The sequence below is a fragment of the Nanorana parkeri genome, unplaced genomic scaffold (genome assembly GCF_000935625.1).
Source record: "Nanorana parkeri isolate BGI_ZX_2015 unplaced genomic scaffold, ASM93562v1 scaffold310, whole genome shotgun sequence".
NCBI lineage: Eukaryota > Metazoa > Chordata > Amphibia > Anura > Dicroglossidae > Nanorana > Nanorana parkeri.
The window spans coordinates 890,158-911,067 of record NW_017306578.1 but is presented as its reverse complement, the minus strand read 5'-3'; the positions used below and the strand labels follow the sequence as shown (position 1 = coordinate 911,067).

The 20,910-nt window shown below is 39.3% G+C and overlaps 1 protein-coding gene across 1 annotated transcript in view; it reads left to right on the top strand.

Moving 5' to 3' along the window:
- The window catches only part of DNAH6 (dynein axonemal heavy chain 6), a 206,105-nt gene that overhangs the window by 110,023 nt on the left and 75,172 nt on the right, over positions 1-20,910 (top strand). Inside the window, exons 42-49 of the mRNA XM_018557925.1 lie at positions 2,522-2,668; positions 4,811-4,884; positions 6,696-6,850; positions 9,030-9,261; positions 10,094-10,246; positions 11,833-11,973; positions 15,302-15,544; positions 19,260-19,427. Coding sequence (XP_018413427.1) covers positions 2,522-2,668; positions 4,811-4,884; positions 6,696-6,850; positions 9,030-9,261; positions 10,094-10,246; positions 11,833-11,973; positions 15,302-15,544; positions 19,260-19,427 — 1,313 coding nt within the window. The remainder of the gene's footprint in view (positions 1-2,521; positions 2,669-4,810; positions 4,885-6,695; positions 6,851-9,029; positions 9,262-10,093; positions 10,247-11,832; positions 11,974-15,301; positions 15,545-19,259; positions 19,428-20,910) is intronic.

The window sequence follows — 20,910 nt, the reverse complement described above, 5'->3', positions numbered from 1 at the left end:
AAGCAAATTACACATGACACATTGCTCTAGTTGTTGGAGTTCCTCAACATAGTCGATGGGACATGACTTAAAGACAGATGTTGTGTCCACTAATATAGGATGTGCGAGATCCTTGCCGTGAATTCCAGTGTCGGGTACTGTCGAGGCAGAGCCAGAAACATACTATACTGGGAGGCCCCAGATTGTAGTGGACTAAGGATCAAGTGAGTGGCGTATTTTCAGCGACGACATGGGAATGGTGTTTAACTTGGTTAACCTTGCGTTTCAAGGAGTGATACCACAGAAGACAAACGGCACAACAGGAGAGGAGATTGGGAAGGGGGAAAGCAAGAAGGAGCTAGAAATAGTGAAGAAAAAAAGGGAGGAGCTGGGCTGTGCGCAGGAGTGGGCGTGCCATCCCCTCAGTTAAACCTGTGTTTTTAATACAACTTCAGCACTTGCATAGTTAATTGTTTTGTATTTTTTATTGTAACAAAAATACATTTTAAAAAACAGTTTGTCCCCCCCCTCCCTCCCTCCACAAATGAACCAGGCCAACATTCCAAGCATGCAGGCTCCTTGGCATCAGGCTCATTGGCATCCCCTGTATCCAGGAGGGGGTGCTGGTAAGGAGGGGGTTATAATTTACCACCTACCAGCCCCCTCAAAAGGGGCAAGTAGGTGGTCACCGTCTTCCTTGTAAACTTATTTTAGGGGTATGAGTGTAGAGGTAGCTCCTTATGACATCACTGCCCACATATAGACCTGTAATAGTTCCCCAGGCACTTGAAAACCATGCCAGTGTCTGGAACTTCTTCAGTGCTCAAACAAAGTTCAGTGTGCAAGCAAAAAGGGGGCCTGTGCTCTCCTGAACGCTGACCTGCCAACAGCGTGCAACATCTTGGGACATTGCTTGGACCCGTAAAGGTAAATATTAGTTAAAAAGGAGACAATAAAGTTTTTTTTTTGTTTGTTTATTTACATTTTTCTTTTACCCACATGCACCAGTGGACTGGTTAAGCCTCTAAAACCAGGTAAGCAGGGAGGGGGTGAACACCTGCTTGCCTACTGTGAGTGGGGAGGTAGGCGGAACATGGGCCACTCCTTACCAGTGGATGGTCAGTTTTTTACTATCTTGGATCTCCACTCATATTTCTGAAAGGGAAATTTGAAGGGTTATTCACAAAAGCGTGAAGAGTTTGGAGAAGGCAGGAGAAGTGAACAATCTAGGACAACATAGCTGAACTAGAAAGTGAGCTGAATTGGAGATTTTTTCCAAATCAGCTATGTTGTCCTAGATCAGTGATGGCGAACCTTGGCACTCCAGCTGTTTTGGAACTACAAGTCCCATGAGGCATTGCAAGGCTCTGACAGCCACAGACATAACTCCCAGAGGCAGATGTATCTTGGGATTTGTAGTTTTGGCACAGCTTGAGTGCCAAGGTTCGCCACCACTGTCCTAGATTGTTCACTTCTCCTGCCATCTCCAAACTCTTCACCCTTTTATGAATAAACCTGTTATTGTCTCTTATTACAATAAGTCATTACTAACTATTCTCCTCTCTTCACCTTCCACCAGTTGGTGTACCACAAGCATTTTTCTTGAACCGTACATTCGGAATCCAATATCAGTTGGATATACTGACATACTGTATATGTCAAATCGTACTTCCTTTTTTTCTGTATTCCTCTCATCTTCTTTATTCCCTTGCTTCTTAGGTTTCTCCTCATTTTCTAATGGGTGGGAAATAGGTCATGCATGGTACACTCGGTTGTTTTCCCTTTGTTTTAACATGAAATTTGTAAGATTTGGCCTTTTAAGAAACAGGAATTAATTGTGAGGTTTTAAAGTTTAGCAGATTGTCCATCAGTAGTCTAACACATGTGTAAAGGAACCAGAGGAAGCCATATTAAACAAAATGGTTGTTTTTTGTAAAAGACTCAGCACTGCTAATTTTCTTGTTAATGACATACACATATTCCTGCTACAGGCATTATATTATGACTTAATTGTTTCTAGCAGTTATGAATTAATAGCCTTCTTTACACTGTCAGCATTATTAAAATTGATTGCATGCCATCTCTGTAGCAAACATAGAATGATTAGTATGTTGTGTTTGTCGCCATATATTGAACTTTAGCTGTGAACAGCTGCTTGATTTAAAAGTGGTATGTATGTGCTATAGCAGATTCACAGCTGTACTAACTATAGATCATTGCTAAGTATGCCCCATTTAAAGTTCAAAATATGCAATATTATTGACCCAATGAGATGTTTATTTAAGTTTTTTTCTATTTATAATGTTTTGTTAAATAAGCATCATATTGCTGATGTGTTTTATTATTGTCATTGATCACTTTTAATACAGTCAGACTAGAAAAAAAAAATGATCTGTTGCTATGGATCACTGCACATTGTTGCTCTTTGTACTGTTTTTGTTACATAAAGGCTCTATGTTTGACATACTTTTTTAGTATAATTGTATTTCTGTGTTTCTGCTGTACATATAGATACCGTTAACCTACAACATGTTCTCTGCAGGTATTCTCCAATGTGATTCAGGAACTGTACGGGATCAGATGCAGATATTCAGACTATTTTGTCATGAGTGCCAAAGGGTCTTTCATGACCGTCTAATCAACAGTGAAGATAAGCAGTATTTCCATACAATGATGTCTGAGATGGCCAGTGAGTTTTCTGTTTACTTGCGAACACTGCAAATATTTATAAACATTAGTTTTGGGAACATAATGTCAAAAACGAATAATAATTGTATTTTTTCAAGTTTGAATGTATTGTAATGCAGAACTGCATTATGGCAACTAGATCAGTGACGTGCAGTACCTCATATTCCGGGTGAGGCATTCCCCCGCCCTGCCCCTGCCGACCGAAGCCACACCCCTGACGAAGCCACGCCCCAGTCGGACAAAGCTGCGCCCCCAACCCCGTCTCCAAGATGGTGTGAAGTAGGAAGGGAGGAGACAGGGAGGAGCCTCCCTGTGTTGTGTTGCTTGCGTTGATGAATGCAGGAATGTAAATGCATGAGCTAACCATTTTTGTCTAAACTGTGAAGCAGCATTATATATGCATCATGTGCATGATTTTTCCATATATGGCATTAGTGAAAATATGCTTTTAGAGACTTTTTGGTTGATAAATACGTTTTGCTGTGTGAAAATCACACGCACCTGGTGCGTGCGTGTGTTTAGGTTAGTAAATCACCCCCATGGTCTCGATTTTAGAATCAGAAAATGACTTGTGGGTATTACACATGTGGAACAAAGATATCAGGTCCCTTTCACCTTATCCGATCAGGAGGGGTTCCACGCATGGATCCCTTCCTGATCAGAGCTGTACGGATCAGATGTCACCAGTGTGGTCCAGTTTTTTCCTCCTTCTTGTGATTAGATCTGGCTACCCATAGACTTACATTGGGCATCCGATCGCATTCGCCTGAAAAAGTGACAGGCGGACCTGATCAGACCGTCTATCTGAAAGGGGCCTAAGACTATAAATTTCAAGAGCTTAGCATAACATAATAAAATATATTGCTTTTAATATCTTAAAAAGGTTTTTGTGTGAATCTGTTTATGTAGCTCCTGAAATGTCCCAGTCTCTAATTTTGTTGTGTTTATACTGTATATCTGATTGGGATATGGATTGGTTGACCCATGGTGGCATTTTATTATGCCTATTATTCACATATGGTATATTTAACATACAAAAAGAAAGCAAATTACAGAAGTTTATTGTTCGGACATTCACTTTAAAGTAGTACTAAAGGCTGTTCGTTTTTTTTACCTTAATGCATTGTCTGCATTAAGGTAAAAAACGTCCATTACCTTTTTGCGTCCCATGTCCCCCCTAACTTACTTGTGCACACCACTGTCACCGCTGCTGGTCCCTGAAGTGTTCCTACGCTCCCTGAACTTCCTGGTTGCGGGGGAGGATACTGAGGGCAGAGGCTCCTTCTACCGTCACACGCTTTCTCTCCTTTAGATTGACCATATGGCTAAAGAGACCCTTTTACCTGGGCCAGTCCGTGTAAAGTGGTAGGGTCTTTTTCAGTCCCCATTCACACGTCCCGCCTTTTGTCGCTCAAAAGTGCGACAAAATGCTCAAGATAAGGAGTGTCATTAATTGAAACTGTTGGGAGGAGAGGCATGGCCTGCCACACGCTGTGTGTCCATGCATGCACACAGCTACTTGCGGGAACGGCTGCGAATGTGCACGCACGGGTGTCTCCACAGCAGCGGCTTAGCTGATGGAGACACCCATGCATTGGGGGAGGAAGAGCGATGCGGGGACCCAGTAGAAAATGAGGAATTAAAACATTTAAAAAAATGTAATATCACTTTAACTCTCCATCTACATTGTAGGATGATCATGACAAAAATGATCATTTACACCATGGCAATCATATGGCACATCTACATGTGGACAAGATTTAATATTTCCTTTCAAAACTATATGGAGTTTCATTTATTATTAAGGGGCTAAAATTACTAAGCTCTGTTGATCCCTATTTGCCACAACCATTATTTTTATTTTATGATACCCAGTGAGAGCTGAATATAACAGTCGCATGGCAGAAAATAATGAATATAATGGCAAATATAAAATGAATTTAGCCGAATGTCTCTGTTGCCTTTTTAGATCTCCATTTTTAAATCTAAATTTAAAAAAACAGAATTGAATTGGAATCTAATTGGTTTGCTGTAAAAACACAGACAGTTCTTTGATCAGGATTATTGAGACCAAAGATGTGCAAAAACAATGTTGTCTACTAGATCTACCAGTCATCCTGTCATTATTTGCTTTTTTTTCCAGGTAAACACTTTGGAGTTCAGATTGAGCCAGAATACTTTGTTACAAAGCCCATCATTTTTGGTGATTTTATTAAGGTAACTATAAAGAGCTATGGCTTTTGTAAACATTTCCCAGCTAAACACAATGTACTGTAGCCACAGAAAAACATCTATCCCGACACAGTACATATGTTTACAGAGAGACCCTGCAGTGACAGAATGACAGGCTTTTAGGTCATGTGATTTTCATACCATGACAAAAATGTCAGCTATGGCAAGCTATTAATCACATATGTCTAGTGGGAGCGGATCACCCAGAAATGTATGTCGAATAAAACAGCTATTTATTTTTTACTTGATGCTTTCAGACTGAAGCTATGTTAAACTGAGTTCATGATGTTTAAAAATGCTAGATGAAGCGTTTTTTTTTTACTGAATTTTGCTTGTTTTTTGGGCAAACTGCAGTAAAACATAAATTACATTTTCTCTTATAAATGCAATAAATATGACATAGATAGTCTAACTGTGATGACAGTTGAATGTTAGTAGACTAAAGCTATATCACTGCCAATACATAGGTGGTTTGGGGCTCATTTGTCAAACTTTGAAATAATGTTTGAAATAATGTTGTACAGTCCCATGGCAACCAATATGATTCAAGCATTTATTCCGCAACTTACAATGCAGATTTGAATCTGACTGCTAACTATGGGTAATCTCAAGAACAATGGTACATGTATAAAGTGGCATTTTCACCCCTTGTCAGTAAAAATAAAATGTATAAACATTTCCAGCTTGTGTGGCTTTAACTTTGCCTATAGACCAGTTTTGGCTAGTTCTTTCCTTGAGTGCTTTAGCAGAGCCACATTACTAGGTGTTTTCTAATCATGCAACCGTTAATTTGTGTGATGCTTATATGTTCCCTCTCCTAGCAGAGTATGAATATGATATATTAGTGATAAAGGCTCTAGGCTGATGAAGAGGAACTTCTGTTTGGATACTAGGCATTACTAGACATTACCACACATATCTCTGTATATTACCCTATTAATGGTGGTTAGTAAATCAGTTTGCCTGGGCTTGAATTATCTGAAAATTAGGCTGATATGGAGCAGTCAGACATTAACTGTGTTGCACTGATGTGGTCTGGTGGGCAAATGAGTTCATTCTGTAAACCAGTTCACTTTCTACTTGCAAGGCAAGGCCTCGGCACTCACCTGCTCTTGCTAAGCATGGATCCACATCTATTCCAACTAGCGTCTGTCCAACAAGTGAATGGACAAATAGTTTGGCATGACTTATACTGATGACATAATGCATGATCTTAATAGTACCCATATTTTTTGGCTTTACTAAGCGTAAGGGTATCAGTGTCATGGTGACACTAATAAGTCTGTGTGCTACATTTTTAATATAAGTCTTGTTCACTGTGGAACGGTGGGGGAACTGCAAAAATCCTTTGTGAAGTGGGTGTAAGGAGTAACTGTGTCTTTGAATATAGCACAGGATATGGACGGGTACTGATAAGGTTAACAGATGATCATTTTACCAATTAATTTAATGCTGGTCATATGCAGTGGATAATAAAACTTGCAAAGCAGATCACAGGTTTGGAAACACTAGAATGCCATCAGTAGTTATAAATCAAGCTAAAAATGTTACTTTGGTTATTTCTATAATTTGTCAAAATCAAAAATGACCGCATCAAGTGTCCTCTATTATGATATAGCGTGTATATATTTAGATTTCTGATAGCAAGAACAAACATGGCGCATACATTTCCAGATAAGCTGATACAAAATGGCAAAACCTGCCATTCTATCGAAATATTTTGGCTGATGCTAACATTTCCACTGTTTAAGGCATTTGAATCTTGAACTGTTGTCATCAAAAAACTCTGGTTTTAGGTTGCAGCTGACAAGGCTGAAAGAGTTTATGAAGACCTGACTGACATGGAAAAGATTCGATCAGTTTTGCAGGATTATCTAGATGACCACAACATGACCAATGCTAAAGATGTCAAACTGGTGTTTTTCCAGGATGCAGTAGAGCATGTGTCCAGGTACAGCCCAGAAAGTAAAATATGCTGTTGTGTTCCATTTACATGTATCGTCCACATCTGTCATCCGTATTTAGTATTTTTCCATTGCACTTTACATAGCTTTGGGCAGATTGGTTTGTCCATTTTGGTATTCATAGTGAATTTTAATGAACCTTAGTGATTGATTTTTTTGTTTCTGTGGTTTATCACCAGGCAAACCAGTCAACTTTGTTAATTGGAAAAGGGGCCCTTCAGATCTCTTACAAGCTCATATGGAGTTACTCTATACTTAAATTCATCCGGTCTCCTTCAAAGCTAACCTCAGGGAAGCTAGTAAGGACTCCAGCAGGCACCTTCCGGAGTTTTTTTCCTTTTGTTATTTATTAAAAAGTTTTTTTCCGCCAACAAATACATATACAATAAAAAAAAAACACATACAAAAGAAGACAAAAATACCAAACTAAACCTACTTTTACATATTTAAAACATTACACACTCTAATCTATACCATGATGTTAAAAAAATAAAATAGAATATTACAAAATAATTATTTAACATTCCCAAGCTTGTAGAATTCTTCATATTCACACCAATTCAGTACCAAACCTGATACCTGAAGCCATTACACCCAAGTCTTTTGAAATTTGTTTACAGCTCCCCTTTGTTTAAAAGTCAATTGTTAATTTGAGTTTGGCTGCTGATATCTATTCCTGACGGTGGATATGGCAAAATCAACTTTTGAGCAGTCAGTTTTTTTCGCCAGAAACAATGCTTTGCTAATCCCACACTCTCAAATGAACTTTAGTTTTTAGAACCTCTTAAGTGCCACAAAATGCACATATATAGATTACATACATCAAGGGTAGCCAAACTCCGGCCCTCCAGCTGTGGTGGAACTACAAATCCCATGAGGCATTGCAAGATTCTCACAGCCACAGACATGACTCCCGGAGAGAGATGCATCATGGGATTTGTATTTTCACCACAGCTGGAGGACCGGAGTTTGGCTACCCCTGACATACATCATTTGCTTTTAACAACAGCATTAATATGTTCAGTATTTCAGAGTTTACTTTGTGCTAAACAGATTATATCAGTAGGGCGGTACTAATATGGAATTTAGTACAGCACATTTTGTCACATTTTCTTATCTTTAACTGTCAATTTTAATAGAGCTTGTGTTTTACAAGTGTACTAGAAGACCACCCAAGGCATGTCAATCAGTTGGCAGCTCCTTAAATGTATATCCTTAGCTTGGGGTACCAATACTAAGTGGACTGGGTTTTCAAACCTGTCTAATCATTGTTGTCTGCAGTTGCCCTTAAATATATGGCCAGCTGTAGTTTGGGCACAGACTGATGTTCTTCCAAGGCTATTACAGGCCAGATCAAATATATTGGGCCTGAGGTAACGGGCTATTATTAAAGGAGAACTATGGGGTTAAGGCTTTTCCCCATAGTTCACCTTAGGGTAACCGGAGGACACAAACTAGCGTCCTCCCGTCACCCTAGGCTCAGTATACCGCGAGCTGCTGCTTGCGGTATACTGAGACGCCGCAGCTGAAGCGGATCCCGACAATTATGCCGGGATCCGCCCAGCTGCGTGACTGACAGCTGGCTCTGCCTATCTAGAGGCAGAGCCAGCTGTACCCACCCTCTCCCACCGTCCATTCCGCCAGTCAGCGCTGGCGGATCGGAGCGGGGAGGGGAGAATCCAGCCCCTCCCCTGTCGTGGCAGAGAGCCGTGACAGGATCGAGAGGTGAGCGAAAGCCGGTATGTGTTCGCTCACCTCCCGATCTACTGAGCCGACCTGTGACAGTCTCATTGTCACAGGTCGGCTAGAACTATGAGGTGAGTGAAAAGCACTCACCTCATAGTTCTCCTTTAACTTCAGGAATGCATCTATCCATATACAAATCTATGGGAATGTAAATGCAGCTTGAAGCAGGTCAACTGCCGATTAAATTTACCTTCAATGAATTGTGAATGATTTTAGAAATAACTGATGTCAAATGCACAGTACACTTGCAGCCCAAAGCTTGTTGAAACTAGCTCTAAATCTATCTATGTGTTCTGCCATTTCTTTAAGGACTTCTACAAAGTCTGTGTTCTTGAATAACCAGGATGGAAGCATTTTTTTTTTAAAATAAATGCTGAAACCATTTGGAAAAAAAGCTAGTTTCTTTCTGTTTGCACATAGGATTGCACGCATGATTCGACAGGAAAGAGGAAATGCTCTTCTGGTTGGTGTTGGTGGAACTGGTAAACAATCTTTGACCAGGCTTGCAGCTCACATGTGTGGATATAAGTGCTTCCAGATAGAGCTGAGCCGTGGATACAATTACGACTCTTTCCATGAAGATCTCAGAAAGCTGTATAAAATGGCTGGGGTGGAAGACAAAGACATGGTTTTTCTCTTTACAGACACTCAGGTAAAATAGGTAAAATGCTGTGTACATTTATGACAGTTTCAGAAACACTTCACACTGTAAAATCCTTATTTAACTGTAAGTGCAATAAAGCAGCATGTACACTGACAGTGAAGCAGGCCTTGCATTCATAACAAGCTGGTAATATGCTGCATTTAATATTTAAATAATCGTATAAACTCTTAATATTCTGAGCCTCTTATGCACTGATATTGAATCCAATGCCACAGTTGTTTTACATATTGTCAAAGTTGACATGAAGTTTTTGATATATTGATATAAATTAAAAAAATAAACAAAAAAGCGATACAACATTTGTGCCGAGATGAGTCTTTTAATAGCTGGCTGAAAAACATTTTTCTGTAAATACTTTGTGCAATACAAATTAAAAAAATAAACACCTTCCTAAAACCCCTTCTGTAATTAGTGCACGACGGCACATGCTTTCTTAAAAATTACATATAAATTATTGAATACTTAAACCATTCAGAAGACAGTGTCAGCCCTGGATCCTGTCTACAGGTTAAACATTAAAGATAATCCTGTGCATAATCACAGGACACTGCTGGGCTTATTTAAAATGAAAAGAATGATGTTCAAAGTAATGCAAAGCAACCAGTGAGAATGACCCTTTTACTGATGTGACCGCTATAAGCCAACGTCTGATCGTAAGCTATGGCTCAGCCAGTTGCATTTCGTTATTACTCTCTGCACTCCATTTAAAAAAGCCTGGCTGTTTTCTCCAGCACTGAATATATTTTGGTGTGGGGATTAAGGGGCATAGTGGAAAAATTGCTGCTTTGTGTTTCTCACTAAATGTGTCTAAAACCTATAGATCGTTGTTGAAGAGTTCCTTGAAGACATAAATAACATGCTTAATTCTGGGGAGGTACCAAATTTGTTTGAGAAGGAGGAGCTGGAGTTTGTATTGGCAGCAACTAGACCAAAGGCAAAGGAGGCAGGAATACCTGAAGGAAACAGAGATGAGGTAACCAGCTTTGAAAATGCTTGCTTGTCATCAGTGACTCACTGTTGGAGTAGCAGATACTTGTACTATGGCACTGAGAGGACATAACGACTGTTTGTTTTATCTTTGTTGCACTAATGGAAGTATGCTTATTAGCTTTAACAGGCTTTCATGCTCACAAGTTTATTATATTTGTGTCTATAATATTTAATATGTAGTTGTTGTTTTGCCCCAAGGCCCAGAGCAGTTAATCTACCCCCGTGTTTTCCTTGTGATTTCCAGTATGTATATGAGAAACAGAAACTCTGGGCTAGAACTATAAAATGATACACTATCACTGACCTTTTGTGTTAGCATAGACAGCAATCGTTTGGAGCATATTGCCAAGTTGAAATAACAAAAGCAGATATGCACTCAGATAGACATTGTACTATCATCTTTGTTGAGTTGTGTAGGGTCACAAACCATAGGGGATTATAAGGGTTTCTGGAGGGGTGTAAATGACCATCCAAGAGAGATAGGTAAAGGAAATCTCAAAATGTATTACTGTTACATACTGGTATAAATACATACATGATTCAAAACAACCATAATAAATAAATAAATAAAACGGAACCCTGCAGAGGATGTGTTTGTATATTCATTAATTATATAGCTCTAAAATGCATTTGGTCCGACATATCGTAATGTTATTCAATATTGTCCAGATATGGATAATCCCCTATGGTTTGTGAAATTATGTAATTAGGGGGAGAGGTGTAAAACTAGGTGCCTACAGGGAGACTACCCATAATTTAGTAGAGTTGTGTAGGGTGTCTAAATATTACTGTGCACTCCAACAGGCACCAGTGTAGACCTACTATACTCAGCAATCAGTGCTCAGTAACAGCCCTGGTATGACACACTCCATCTCTCACTCTTTAAACAAGTATATGTGAGGACAATTATGATTTGGTTGTGTGGCTGCTATTCAGCCATCTCCCACCAAAAAGCACTTGAGAGAAAGTCAAGAAGAAGCATTTTGCATGAGCAAGAAAGAATATTGGGAGATGTAATAGTTCAGATGTGGTCTATCAAGTAGGCACATGCGACTTTATTATGTAAAGAGTTATGTTTTTTTTGCCCATACCCCTTCACTAATAGTTACCTTCTCTGTGCTCCCTTGTCAACCTATTTCCCTGCCAGAGTTTAATGCCCTGTTCAAGCTCCATGTTGGTTTGTATCAGAGTTGACACTGTGCTAATGACCTTTATTTGCCCCCACGTGGCAGTGCTCATGGCCAGTGCATTGGCCACACAGATGCTAAGCATTGCATTGTGTGAGGAAAGGAAGAAGGTCACATACACAGTATTAGCTGTTAAGGGCTTCAGCATACAAAAGGTGGAGTTTCACATAGGTATCAGCAGATGGAACCCATCACTTTGCTATGAATGGGCAAAGTGACAGGTGTGCAGAACCAATTAAAATACATTATACTAAATTCAGACCAGTAAATGATAGATTGTTAATAGTTGCTATGCACTTATACAGTTTTTTTTAATAGGGTTGAAAATCATTTTATGTAGCAGTGTACTTTCTGTTTGCTTACTTTTCTGTTTACATACTAGGTGTTTCAGTATTTTATCAATCGGGTACGACAGAAACTGCATATTGTTCTATGCATGAGTCCTGTTGGAGAGGCCTTTAGAGCAAGATGCCGCATGTTTCCATCACTAGTTAACTGCTGCACAATAGACTGGTTTGTACAGGTTAGTAGATTCAGCATATAACAATCTTACAATTTTAACATGGTATGTGCATATATGCTATAGGGGGGGCCTAAAGGTCTACATGCACCATGAAGCACAGTGTTCATTTCATCATCAAGTTTGAATATTGTTTCACTAATATAATTTCCCAAAAGTAAATGTGTAAAGTTAAAATGTACTGACATGTCAATATTTTTAATGTGTACCATGTAGTGTCTTGTGATGGAAATGTATTTCCTTTTCCCAAAAATTGTTCCCAGACATGGTCAATAGTATTACATTTTAATTATTTTGATGGAAACCCATGCAAGGCAACAAAGCCAACTGTGTGCTCTGCCTTCGTCTTTAAGTAAACCTGATCAGTTTCAGTACACATTTAGGATGATTTTGTTGCTGGAAAATGATTTCTTTTTAACACAGTTTTATGATGGGATTTCTCTGCCGAATAAGTGTGCTTCTCTTTGGTCAATGTTAAAGTGACAGTAAACTCAGGAGTTAAATCTTAAAAATGCATTTAAGTACCCTATTTACAAAAATTTATCTTATTTGTGCATTACTCAGCTGTAGATCCTCAAATTATTTCTGAATTGGTGCTGACAATGTCCTTCCTTCTGGACAGTGGCTCCTTTTGGCTCCCTATGGTCCCTGTGTGTGTTGTAAAGTAGCCACCGCTCCAAGCTCACTACTGCAATAAGAATTTGTAAACTTGTGAGATTGCAGTCCATCACAGGAGTGAGCTTGGAGTAGTGACTGCTTTACAACACACACAGGGAGCATGGGGAGCAAAAGTAGCCACCCACCAGAAGGAAGGTCAGTGTCAGCACAAATACAGAGATGATTTGAGGATCTACAGCTGAGTGATACACAAATATGCTACATTTTTGGAAATGTTTAGGGTGCTTAAGTGTATTTTGAAGGTCTAACTTCTGAGTTTAGTGTCACATTAAGTTGATCCTGTTCAGCTCTCTAAATTCAGAATAGGCAAAACACCCTCACAGTCGTAGGTGTAAATAGGGGAGAACTACCCCAGCACAAAACTGCAGTTAAACTGAACGTTTCTAAGGAAAATAAATTATGTATGCTTAAGAGATTTTCATGAACCACAAACTATGTGACATCTAGCAGATCCTCATGACATCAAACTTTTTTTGTGTGCAAATAACATTCAGCAAATAAACATGGTTTATACACTTGAAGAAAATTACACCTACACCACCAGTTTTGAAGGGTATATACAGTGTTCTTTTGTTGACCTTTATTTGGACCCCCCTTAAAAAAGGTTGATGTCACAAACTGAGCAATTTAGTTAGCATATGAGGAAAGAAGTAAGTAGGGGTTACCTTCAATAAAAAATGTCATGTCAAAATAATTAGTAGATCCAGAGATATAGATAACCCAAGTGATATCACATCAGATCTCAACTTTGCCTATAAAAGTCAAACTCAACCCTACACATCACACTTTTCCCAATTGGTGGCATTTTTTTCATCATGTGCTCCGGTTCCAATGTTTACTTGTGACACGTAAACTTTAACCTCTCTTGTAACCATCCACTCTCATATTTCTTTCGTTTTGATGGTTAACTCCAAATTTATCTATATAAATCTGTACAGCAATTTCTTCAAATCTTCAAGAGATAGGTTTGTTATGGTTTGGCCCATACTAAAACTTAACTTTTGCACATGCTTTGTTTGTGAAGTGGTTTGATTGCTCCCATGATGACTGCATTTGCTCAGTTGTCTGTTGACTCTAACTAACCAAGACAGGGCATTCTTGGTTCAGGTGGCTTTAAATGTTGGATGCAGATGTTATTCTATTGAAGTTAGTGTGATGAAGGGTTTTCAGATACTGTACTGTGAAAGCTTTAGATCTTGCTTTGAATGAAAGTGCATGGTCTATGGAAATCTCTTAAACATGCATTGTATATTGTCCTTAGAAACTTTAGTTTAGCTGCATTTTGGAGAACTATTTGGCCTTAGTTTGCTTTACTAAGCTCCTCTGGCATTATTAAAGCAAGAAATTATTTAAAAAATTTCAGTATTTCAATGTTTTTCTCACAGCAGCAACACTAATTCTGTGGACTATATTGATTCACTAGGTACTGGTTCATACTATTTATAAAAAAAAAGTTAATGTGTTGCCATTTGAATTAATTTATCACACTCAGCTCCTGGCAACCAGTGACATCACTGGTTGCCAAGAGCTGGACGGGAGGCCCGCCAGAGCATCCCAGGTTACTAATCTCCAGGTCCCACACACACATTTTCAAGCTTGTGTTTAAGCAGCCAATGGCCATCCAGAGTGCTGTCACGTGGGGGTCAGTGGAAAGAAGGGGGGTGGGAGCCTGACTCTATACTAATATTGACTTTTAGAAAATTGGTATTTGCATGTAATCTGCAATGAGATCAAGCGGTAGAAATAAATCCACTGTCAGTTTTTCCTTCACTCCCTGTCCTGTAGACGCAACAACAGGAAGAGAGAGGCTATCTTTCCAAAGTGAGGGGAATCCCCTCTTATACAGTTATCATAGGAGCAAGTATCCACATTGGAAGAGTTCCCCCCTTTTCCTGTTCTATTGGTAACTTAATCATTTTAGATCTACAGTACTTTTATTCCAGTTGACATGGCGGATCAGGACAATTTGAGAGAACAGATTTCCCAAACAGGGACACATAGTAATAAAAATCTGAAATCTGACAGCAGTTCTAACCCCTCACCACTCAAATCCCAAAAAAGTTTTACATTTATATATACTTTAAGCATATATATCTGGATCATCCCCAGCTTGCTTAAACCTTCCTTTTTATAGATGCAAAGGAATTATGACCAATCTTATTTACAGTGCAATGTTAGTATGTATATTATCATTATTGTGGAAGAATAATTATAAAAATATACTGTATATCTGTTCGAAAAGTTAGCCAAGTTGTTGAAATAATCTTCTCATAATACAATTACTTTAATGCTAATGTTTCTTTGATAGCTCCTATCTTACCGCAAACTCTTCTAATCTGTAAAATTGAGTTACTAATTAATGTTATCAGTAAAGTATTAGACTCCATGAACAGCACTACATGGAAATAACCTTTAAATCTATATTACCCCAGAGAGTTTGTTCTGAAAAAATATCACGTATTTCAATATTCAAGTTGTAATTCTGAAAACCAAATCTCTATTGAAAGGAATGAAAGAATGTGTTTGATTTGAGTTGCTTTTATATGGTTATTAGAAAATGCCCAGGGAAAGATTTTTTTTCATGTAAAGTAAAATCTTTGAATCACCTCCAGTATAATGCTTATAGCACTTTTTCCTTTGGTTTGACTTTCAGTGGCCCAGAGAAGCCCTCCTCTCTGTATCACAAACCTTCTTTATCAACATTGACCTTGGCAGCGACGAGATTAAGGAGAGACTCTCTGAAATGTGTGTGGAGATCCACATGAGTGTCACTGAAATGGCGGAACGCTACTATGCAGAGCTGAGAAGAAGATACTACACCACTCCCACCTCTTATTTAGAGTTAATTAACCTTTATCTGTCAATGCTGGGTGAGAAAAGGAAGCAACTGGTGTCGGTAAGGTCTAAGTAACAAAATGATTTATCTGTGTGTCTGTAAACTATAATTATGTGTGATTACGGCTATTCATACAATAAAAAATGAGAGAAATGTCTAAAACTATCCATTCATTTTTAGATTTCTCTCATCCAGCCTTGCTAAACAGCGTGGATGGAGCAATCTCCCCTGCTGGCTTTTGTATTCAGCAGTCAGGCACCTGCGGATGCTGTTACCTGAACAGTGACTGCATCTGATTGGCTGATTGGTCACTGATCAGTCAACAATTTGCCACCTGTCTCCTTCTACAAAGACTCATGTTAAGCCTGATGTTGTCGACAGGGCCACCCACAGCTCCAGTTCCAGCAGTGTGTAGCCATCTTTATAGGGCTCCCTATTGTATTGTGAAGGCATGATACTAGGCGCTCCCTCCCTGATGTGTTCTGACAGTATAAGAGACACAGGCTAACACAGCTCTGTACTAATTGATACTTCATAAAATGTATTTTTTTAAATGCTTACTTAAATTTGATTTGCCATTAATCTCTTCTAACCCCCTGTATAGCAGCACCTGCATCAGGAAAGGGGGAAGCAGCATAGAGCATTAATCAGTTGTGCACTAGCAAAACTTTAATGTTTTGGTGCACAAAGCAGATTTCCAACATAAAATGTTATATTATTTAAAGCTGACCTCTGCTAAAAATGTTTTTTGGGCCATACAGCATCAGTCTTATTATGTACCTCTAATTAAGTTTATTCTCTGCCCTTCCTGCCCCCTAATCTATTCACATTTCTAGTATTATGTTCCCAGAGTGCAAGGCCCTCTGTGAATGTGCAGGGGAGATCATGTCTTTCATACATCCCTCCCTCACCCTACATTCTGGTAAATATTACTAGGAGTTTTGTGAATGGACGAAAGGACAATTGTTCAGTCACAGCTGCAGCCTCTTCTGCCTGCAGTGTCATACGATCACTGCTATGGGGAATATCCAGCATCACTGAGGGGAGCATTATAACACTAACCAGCAGCCAGCAGATCACAGGGGATTCAGTGGCGTAACAACCGGGGGTGCAGCAGGGGCGCGGGCCCCGGGTGAAAAGTGAAGGGGGGGCGCCGGCCGAAAATGGCACTTTCGGCTAAATGCCGAAAGTGACATTTTCCTGCCGTTTTGTCGGCGCGGCCGTGATTCCTTTCATCCCCGCTGGGACACAGAGCAGTGCCCAGCAGGGATGAAAGGAATCGGAGAGAAAATGACAGCCGGCCGAGCGCTGCGGGACGAGCGCTGTGAGCGGCCGGTGTCTCTCCTCCCACACCGCTCGGCCGCCTATCACAGTGCAGCAGAGCGGTGAGGGGGCGGAGACAGCCAGCGCTGTCACAGGAGGCTGGGCTCTCCTCTTGCAGCCTCCTATGACAGTGTGTGTCAGAGAGGAGAACGGGTACAAGCACTCAGTGATCAGTGATCGCTGAGTGTTTGTACATAATTGAGGACCTGGTATGTAAACTATATCCTCAATTATGAATGAATGGGAGTGATCTATATCCCCTCCTGTTCATTCATAATTGTAGTTATAGTAAACATACCATGTTATCAATGAACAGGAACACTCATAAAGGATTCCTGTTCATTGATAACAGGGGACACAGAAAAAGAGATTGAGGACTCTGTGTCCTCAATCTCTTTTTCTATTTTTAAAGGGAAATATCAGGGGTCTGTTTAGACCCCCAATATTTCCCCGAAGCCCCTAAAAGTAAAGTAAAAAATAAAAATATTTAATAAAAAATTAATTAATAAATAAAAATTGATTTAAAAAAATGAAAAAGTTTCAAAAAAAATAAAATATTAAAATTTGAAAAATTAAAATAAAAACATGTGTGTGTGGGGGGGAGGTGCAGGGTACAGTTCCAGTGGTTGTTTATATAATGGGGGGGGGGCGGGCGAAAAAAAAATTCTGCCCCGGGCGCCCAGAACTCTGGTTACGCCACTGAGGGGATTAACATCATTAGAAGTACATGGTACATGGTTAGGACTTGACTTGAGCTTTAAAATCTGTTTTATTACAGGTCATTTTATGCAAATTTAATAATAGGATGATTAAATATTACTCATGTAGCCAGGCCCTCATGTTGGCTAATCACATGGCATTTTTGTGGCAATTTTGGTATCTTTTCAATAGCTTTTATTTGAAAAATTATTGCTTGCAGTTTAGTGGTCCAAAGCAATCTGTTACTTAGAGTTTTGCTCATTTTCAGATTTTAAGCTGGACTTTCCCTTTAATCATAAACATTACAACCAGTGGGTTAGCATGCTCTTTTTGCATATGAAAATCGTAATGCACATTTTAGGGTTTTTTTAATTATGCATTTCACTAATCTATCTGTCTGGCATCTTTTATTTATAGGTAGTATTTATAATGTTTTTTTTTTCCAGTTAACTAACCATTTATACCCAAGAGTAATTCTGGCCCATCTGTTTCTCCTCCCAGAGCTGAGTATGTGTAATTGAAACACAGTATAAAATCTCAATAAGTAGGACAAGACTGCAGACATTTGTGTGAATAAAGAGCATTTGAATTTGACTCTATTTTCTGATTGTTTCATCTGCAAATATGTAAAAAGAGTGCTTTCACTAATGTCTAATCACTACATGCTTCGCATGTGATACTCAGGTGTTGTTGACCTAAACACAGCCAGGATATAAAACTCAATAGACCTAATATAGTTATCCAATAATATTTTATTATTTTGTCACTGAAACATGAAATTGGGCAGATTGCTATATGTTGCTGCATTTTGGATATTATCATTGTGGTTTGTGTTGTATTAAAAAACAAACAAACTTTAACTGCACCTTAGATGCAGTTACACTTATATTGTACTGGCCCCCAGCCCCCAGGCCCTCTGCAATTCTTTTACTCATCTATCCTTGATCCAGTAAGATATCGTCTGCAAAGCTCAATTTTAAAACTTCTTAACCAGGCCATGCATGCTTAGTGATTCTCTATTTTATCCTATAGATAGTTTATACTTTATGCTTGAGTGCAGTACAAACCTAGGGTTGAGGCTTGATTCATACCAAATGTGTTGGGGCTGCGCTCGCTGCTTTTTTCATGGCAGCCCCAATGCTAGAAAAGGCAATTTGCTTTGTCACGAATGGGCTCAGTTTACATGCATGCATTACTTTTTTGCAGTGCAGTGGGCCCCGACGTGGCACCACTGTGCCCATAGAACTTAATGAAACGTCACTCGAAAAGGGAAAACTTTTTTGTCCCAACTGGGAAGATGCACTCCTCTTTTGGCCCTGGTAACCATTATCACTGAGGCAGAAAGTGTCGGGAAAACCAAAACTTTAGAATTGTTACATGAGTGAGAGCAAGAGGGGGAAAAAAAAAATCATCCAATGGGGAAAAAGTTCTGGTGACACCTAAGATGGGAATTCCCTTCTCTTTTGGGAGATTTCCTCTTATATTCTGTTGTGTCTCCAGGACAGGAAGTGAAGGTGCATTTTTCCAATGGGACACAGACAGCAGAAATTAACGTGATAGGGGTTTTAAACAAACTATTTTGACTATACATACACTTTAACACTGTGTGCACTTATGTTATCAGTATTGAAATGTTGTGGGATATAGCTGTACTGTTTTACAGTGATTTCCAAATTTTATTATCAGACAGACAAGTTTCTGTCTTTTGCAGCTGTAATTTATAATGCCATTTTTTTTATTATATCTCTTGTAGGCACGTGACCGGGTAAAGAATGGATTAAGTAAGCTATGGGAAACAAACATCCTTGTTGATAAAATGAAAATCGATCTGTCAGCCTTAGAACCTGTGCTTAAACAGAAATCTATTGACGTTGAAGCCCTAATGGAGAAACTGTCAGTAGACCAAGAAAATGCAGATCAGGTAAGGATTGCTAGAAGTCAGTGCTGAGTTCAGGCTTTCTGCCAATGTTTGCTTAACAGTACTGTAAATTATGAATAAAGACTGTAAGTAGATTAATTAAACAAAAAAAAAAAGCTACAGTCTGTTAAATATACAGCTTATCAACAAAGAGAACATTTCAAAGATAGGGCTCCACTGTACTCTTTTGCTATGACGTCCCAGTGATCATAGTTCATGCTCCCCAAAAAATATAAATGTACAAGGCAAAACAGAAATAAAACAGTGGAAAGTACAGGTTAGCAAATGGACACGGAATACAGGAGATATATACAGGGGGCTGGAGGACGAGACAGGGACTTAGGGTTTGATACACACTAAAAAGTCCAGGTAAGGTGAGGCAAGGGGGTTTGTAAGAAACAAGACAGAATGAGCACTATAAAGCCAAAGCAAGGACAAGGCAACATAGGACATGGCTAGGTGCAGGACCAAAAAAGCTAATGTCCTGTGGGTGAACAATATAGCAGGAAGCTCTGTAGAGAATTGATGTCCTTTAATAACTTCAGAAACTAGAATATAATACATACGGAGACAGAGTTAGAGTAGCCACTGAAAGGGAAAGAATGTAAAAATTTAGAAAGAGTAGATAACACATCAACCGAACATACCTAGTCACTTTTGTCCTTACTACACGGCCAGTTATTTAAGCTAAGCAGGTTTTTATAGAAAAGCTGTATAGAAAATCAAGTCAATGGTTTGCTTTAGAAATAGAGGATGGGGTTAGGGTTTTAAGTAAGGGTTTGGATACACGTCTTCTGCAGAAAATGTGAAAGCCGCACAGCCGCGCCAAGGCACCTCTTATAGTGCGGTCCTAACTCTAAACTATAAGAGCCTCCATCTTGGAGCACATAGGGCAGAAGATAAAATTGGGTGCAGGTTTGTCAGGAGGAAGCCCAACCCCCTTAAAGGCACAGAGAGACGCACAAGGGATCCCGCACATCCCAATGGCAGCTGAGACCCCCCATGCGTCACTGCACTGAAACAGTCAAGCAAAACAGATGACAAACGCCCTCATCAATTTGTCACCAGCTTTACAGTAAGGTGCACACAGAATGGGCTTTAAACAGTAAAATAGCAAAAAGTTTTCCTGGCACACTCACAAGCTAGCATGTAAAAAAACTTGTCTCACACTAAGGTTAAAAACAGAGGTTTAGATACACATCTTCTGCAGAAAATGTGAAAGTCGCACAGCCGCGCCAAGGCACCTCTTATAGTGCGGTTCTAACTCTAAACTACCAGAGCCTCCATCTTGGATAAAATTGGGTGCAGGTTTGTCAGGAGGTAGCCCAACCCCCTTTTGCTATTTTACTGTTTAAAGCCCATTCCGTGTGCACCTTACTGTAAAGCTGGTGACGAATTGATGAGTGCGTTTGTCATCTGTTTTGCTTACCTGCAAATATGTCTAGGATTTCTCTAAGGACTTTACAGTTGATATATTAAATAATTT